General features: G+C 36.0%; 1 protein-coding gene across 2 annotated transcripts; it reads right to left on the bottom strand.

Annotated features, from left to right (window-relative positions):
• Positions 1-2,837: 2,837 nt before the first annotated feature.
• Positions 2,838-4,143, bottom strand: LOC143624045 (uncharacterized). 2 transcript variants are annotated; one of them, XM_077094796.1, is made up of 2 exons: positions 3,620-4,143; positions 2,838-3,050 (listed from the first exon to the last, which is right to left on the bottom strand). In XM_077094796.1, the coding sequence occupies exons 1-2, from the start codon at positions 4,088-4,090 to the stop codon at positions 2,976-2,978; spliced, it is 546 nt and encodes a 181-aa protein (XP_076950911.1). In that variant the 5' UTR covers positions 4,091-4,143; the 3' UTR covers positions 2,838-2,975. The 2 variants fall into 2 exon arrangements, with proteins under 2 accessions (XP_076950911.1, XP_076950912.1); XM_077094797.1 differs by lacking the exon at positions 2,838-3,050 and adding an exon at positions 3,175-3,499.
• Between the last annotated feature and the right edge of the window lie 1,664 nt (positions 4,144-5,807).

The following is a 5,807-nucleotide window of genomic DNA, read 5'->3' as shown; positions in this document are numbered from 1 at the left end:
GTCTACTTTTAACAAACGTATGGTTTGCTTTATGAAGCTCAATGTGACATGAGTTTGGTTTGTGTATCATCCAGATTCTCTTTGTGTAGGGTTTATGTATAATGTGAAACAACTACTTATTCACAAAGAATAATGTGTTAAACCTTAGACAAATGAATCAAGAACACTAAACACGGTCAATCTTGCATAAAACGTTTACGTGACTCCTCTTATTAATAAAAAACAAGGACGGAATACAAACTAATTGAACAAAAGAAAACTAATAATGGGTTTATATATCACCCACATTCTAATCCTACTCAAAATAAGAAAACATAATAAAACTATACATCTAATTTATTTAATAATAAATAAAAAATAACTATGACATCAAGTTATTCAACTTGGTCCCTGTACTTTGGATCTCTACAAGACCGCCCCTTAAAATCTTCCGTATCACCCTTATACTTTTCGTATTAACCATTCGGGTTGTTTCAAGTTGGTATTGTTCCAAGTTTTACATAACGTTACTTCTCATGAGTGCGCTTATGAATTAAATAGCACATGGGGGTATCAACTAAAGTAGAAACAAAAATGAAAAATTAACCAAAGTAATAAAGCAGAAGGTCATAACGACTGACACAAGCCCATAAGGTTTGTAGTGATGATCATCATGAGGCTTGTTAACTAACTAGCAATTGAAGGCGATACAGACCACCATGCAGTTCGTATGAGATATGTGAGGAAGATTCTAGTACGAGGTTGACCACTACCTTTCATTAAGTTAATTTGGTCAGTATTGCTCAAATACGGTGGATATTCCGAATGAGGTCCTTATACAAAACTGGCGGAAAACCATAAAAATACTTTTATATTCGACTTTATGATGGTTGTTTTGAGAATCTTGGCTTTGGCTCATGAACATGTGTGCCTTTAGTTAAACTTTGGTTTTATATCTAACTAGTGTTTTACCGCGTAAAGAAATTTGCTTATATTTCTGATTCATGTGGTTTTGAAGATCCTGGCGTAAAGACATTTGCTTTAGGATTGATTTTATTATCTTTAGGCTGTAATATTCGGTTTATGGTCGATGGCATGAGGACCAGGTAATTGTTGAATTCATAAGTAAATTTGGTGGATTAGGTAACCTTAGGATTAGATTTGAATATCGAAGAGTCTGTTATGGTTTTCTTATCCATTGTGAGGTTGAATGTAAAATATACCGAGCGTGCGATACATCTCGAATGTAGTTAAGAAATTCTATATCATAAGTAGGATTGAATCAGAGTTTTGCCTTGCATGTGTATATAACAATTAGTCTTATTCTATCATGGGATATTGGGATACAAGCCTTGACCGAGGATCTAGTTTGTCATAACGCTTCACACCGCTTTTTGTTCTTTATAGTAGTGGATATTAGGGTAACTAGGCAGTGAGTCCGAAGGCCTTAGATTTTGCTTGACTAACCAGGCTATAATTAGTCTATTTAGGGAACAATCATCATTATAATAGTCATTTAAGATACTCATTCCAGTCAAAAGGATTCGATCCATAGGTGTTTGTTTTCTCCATTTGATTTTCTTAAGTTTCAACATTAGTTATCTAGTATTATTTTCTGATTAGTTAAGTTTAGGTATTGTTATTCCCCCTCAACCCGGTTCCCCCATGTTGTGTCATGTTCCGCACCATTCTGACTCCACTCTCACACCCTCATCAAACTTCAATACGTAAAAAGGATATGCTGATATGGTTCTTGGAATTAGGATCATAAAAGTTGTTCATACACAATCTTATTACATTTAAAAGTACAACAGAAGTCCAGTTCATGCCACATCCCGCCTTAAATCAAGTCGCAAATCTCGTATTCTGAATGTCACCTGAATAATTTAGAAGTGTTGAAGATTGTCGGGAAGTCTCCGTATTCACACTTTGCAACACAGATTTGGAACACTCTTAGACAGCAAGAAAGAGGCTGGATCAATGCTGGAAATTTTTAATGTGGTCCAAGATATTGTCTTGATATGGAAGTCTCTAGTTTATGTCATAAAATAATGAGTGGATCCATCTAAACAGGGAAAACTCTTGATCTAGTACCAAACTAGCTATTAGGAACAGAGGATTATGACCCAAGTATATACACAATTCTTACAAGCTTAGTTATGTACACGTATAATATTCTCTATGTAACGATATAAAGCCATCTTTATTTTCGAAGCTTGCAACTTCCGACATAGTCGTCAATCGTCATAAATCCTTACCAACCTTGGGTGAAAGGCTTAAGAATATCATTGAATTATGGTTTAACATGTTGGATTTCCTTATTAGAGGGAGTACTTAATTTTCATTATGTCGTCATTCGAATAAACCCACTTCAATATCTTTGGTTTTACCACATTATCACTTGGCTAAAAAGAAACTAAACAAACCAATAAAACTATTTACACTGTTAACCCATATAGTTTGGAAATTGTCATTTTTATCCACTAGCTTTTCTAAAGAGACTAAGAGACCCCGAAAAGCTTGTTGGCCCGAGAAGCTAAAGAGAGTAAGAGACCCCGAGAAGCTAGTGGGCCGTCGAGAACATGAAAAAACAGTCAAATTTCCTTTTCCCCCATTTGCGCAGGTGATTTTTAATTTGATCAAATTCTAGAACTCAATTGATTTGTTACGTGTACTACGGTAGCTTTCACTTTTGATGGATGTAGCTTTTGTAGATTCTTAGGTAATTGGTTAAGAAAACACTTTTAAAGATTCTAAATACTATTAAATGGTGCACATTTCCTTTAAATTATATGTAAACGTTAACATCTCGGCTCAAATTCGTTCTAAAGTTCATTCAACAAAGGAACAAGAAAATAAATAAAAGTATTTATCAAGGTAAAATTTTATTTTTATGCAGACAAAAGTACAGCAGTTGGGAAAACAAATAAATAATACAGCTCATATGAATAATAATAATAATAATAAAATGAAAAAATATATATAAAAAAGTGAATCTAGAACAAGCTGAAGGCAGCCAATGCCACCACCAAGCTCCCCACCGCCACACTCTTTAATTTGTATGCTCCACTCTGCAAAATTTCATTTCCATCATACTTTAGAATAAACCTTAAATGTTATAATAAAAAATTAAAAAACAAAACAATTGAACTATGTAACAATATATAGTAATCAAAGCACTTTATGCAAGCAAGCAATAAAAGAATACATTACTAATTATAATTATGTAACTTTTATTTTCAATTAAATAAAATTCAAATTACTCTAAATTGTAAACAATGTATTTTCGAAATCAATTATATTATCATTCATGATTGTAAAATTCCTGACTAGACATTAATTAATCCCTGACTAGTGATTACTACAAATTAATTGGGTTAACCGAGATTAATTGGCGACTAATGACATTAATTAATAACCCGATTAATTTCAATTTATACCTAACTAGTGATTACTGCAACACTGCTATTATGTATACGCATTTTAGATTTTTTTTTATTTCGTTAGTATATGTAATTACCTCATATCCAGATTTAGTTCGGTTTGTGTTATATATAAAAGTTAGATGTGTTTTATATGTGTTCTTAGTGTTTTTTATAATTTTTTTAACAACTAGTGTTTTTAATTACTGAACAATTACCTCATCGGCGACCTCGGCTGATGACGGACCGGGTGACAACGCATCGGTGCTCGGTCCGGGAGCAAGAGCATCAGAAGAAGGCGCCGGAGTTGGTGCAACTGGCTTCTTTGCCTTCTTCTTGCTAGGTTCCGGAGCAGGAGTCTCAGTAGTCGTTGGAGCAGTCGCCGGTGCAGGAGTTGGTTCAGGAACCGGCGGAGATTCAATCGCCGGAGGAGGAGAACTCACCGGCACGGCAGCCGGAGGCGTACTGACCGGAGTCTGAGCCGGAGGAGCAGTTACCGGAGCCGCCGTTGGAGGAGCTGTCACCGGAGCTGTAACCGGAGCCTTGGCCGGAGCTTTCACCGGTGCAGCAGCAGGAGGTGTTACGACGGTTGACGGCGGCGCATTGGTTGGTGCTGAAGCCGGCGCCTGAGCTCCGACGGCGGCGGCAATTGCGAAAATGAATGCGAGGACAACAACGGCTTTCGACATATTAATGTTTATATGATTTAGAGAGAGAAAGTGTTTGTGTTGTTTAGAGAGAGAGTGAGATGGGTGTAAAGAAGTGAAGGTGGAGAGCAGAGTATAAGGTGCTGTTTGTTTTTCCTCAAAAGCACTTCTCCACCTCTTTTGTCTGCACTGCGAAAAGGGCGCGCAGACGTTGGGCTCTGCAGTGTGTTTGTTTTTCCGAAGACGTTTCATTACAAAACGTCTGCGCGCCCTCCTCTCCCAGAAGTGTTGGTATTGTTACTTCTCATCTCTTCTAACCAATTTCTTTCCATCGTTCTTATTCCATCAGACACTCCCAAACCCTAATCCCCTCATCCTCTCCACTGCCACCCAACTCACCCACCATCAACCTGTCGCTCCACTGCCGCCCAACTCCCCCACCGCTGCAACCCCATCTCTCCACTGCTCCAGCGCCGCCGCCCCACCGCCGCTCTACTGCTCCAGCGCCGCCCCACCGCTGCAACCCCGCCGGCCTCTCTTCCCCCATATCAGGTTTAATTTCATACCTTTTGTTACTTCTCACCTCTTCTAATCTAATTACCTTTTGTTACTTCTCACCTTAGATTGTTAAAGTTCAGATTGTTAGATTTTGTTAGTTTGTTGTTAGTTTTGTTGGATTTTGTTAGTTTTTTGTTAATTTTGTTAATTGTTAAAGATTTTTGTTAATTTTGTTAGATTTTGATTAGTTTGTAGAAAGTTTAGGTTTGTTGAATATTGTTAATACTTTGTTGTTGAATAAAGTTTGTAGTGTTTTGTTAATTGTTAAAGGTTTTTGTTAGTTTTGTTAGATTGTTATTAGTTTGTATAAAGTTTAGGTTTGTTGAATAAAGTTTGTAGTGTTTTGTTAATTGTAAAAGGTTTTTGTTAGTTTTGTTAGATTGTTATTATTAGGTTTGTTAGTTTTTGTATAAAGTTTAGGTTTTGTTAGTTTTTGAATAAAGTTTTTGTTAGTTTTGTTAGATTGTTATGAGTTGTTTACACAATACGATCAGCCGAATGTGTCGATTGGAAATAGTCGTGGGCAAATTGATGCTGATGAAGACGAGGTTGAAGCACTTGGCACTGCATCAGATCGGGAATATATGACTCAGTTAAGAGATGAAATTGCTGAGTAGTTAATGCAAAGTACGGAATAAATGATTTAAAAAATGTTTGTTGTATTATGAATATTATTTCAGTGTTGTTGACTATTATTTAAATTTGGATGTTTAAGACATTTTTTATTTATATTTCAGTTTATTTAAATTTCAGCTTATTTTAGCAGTCTGCAGATGTTAAAAAACAAACAGTCTTCTTGTTGCAAACTGCAGAGTTTTGGTCCACCTCTTCTGCTACAGATGTTGGCAAATGTGGTTTCGCAGTCTTCTGACATTTTACCTCTGAAAAACAAACCGCACCTAAGTAGCCGTTAAGGTAAATAAGGTTCGATGTATGTTTAACGCGTGGGACCCACACAAATGACAAAACATTACCATGTATTGGTTGTTCTTTTTGTGGGCCCTTTTATAACGGCTTTATACAGCTGGAATCGTCTCACGTGGCCCACCGAAAGAGGAGGTGAAGTGTAAAGTTTCACAAAAGAATATTATTACTTCAAATATTTGAAATTGAAAGCTATTTTATTGATTTCGTGTTTACGTTATATTATACATAAAAAATCATTATCTCAATTGTGTTTAAAACATATTTAGAAAACTAG

Source organism: Bidens hawaiensis, unplaced genomic scaffold, assembly GCF_021521415.1.
Source record: "Bidens hawaiensis isolate Kalapana, Puna unplaced genomic scaffold, B.hawaiensis_p1.1 tig00003653_1, whole genome shotgun sequence".
Taxonomy (NCBI): domain Eukaryota; kingdom Viridiplantae; phylum Streptophyta; class Magnoliopsida; order Asterales; family Asteraceae; genus Bidens; species Bidens hawaiensis.
Note: the sequence above shows the minus strand (reverse complement) of the source record. Positions and strands in the feature narration are given on the sequence as shown.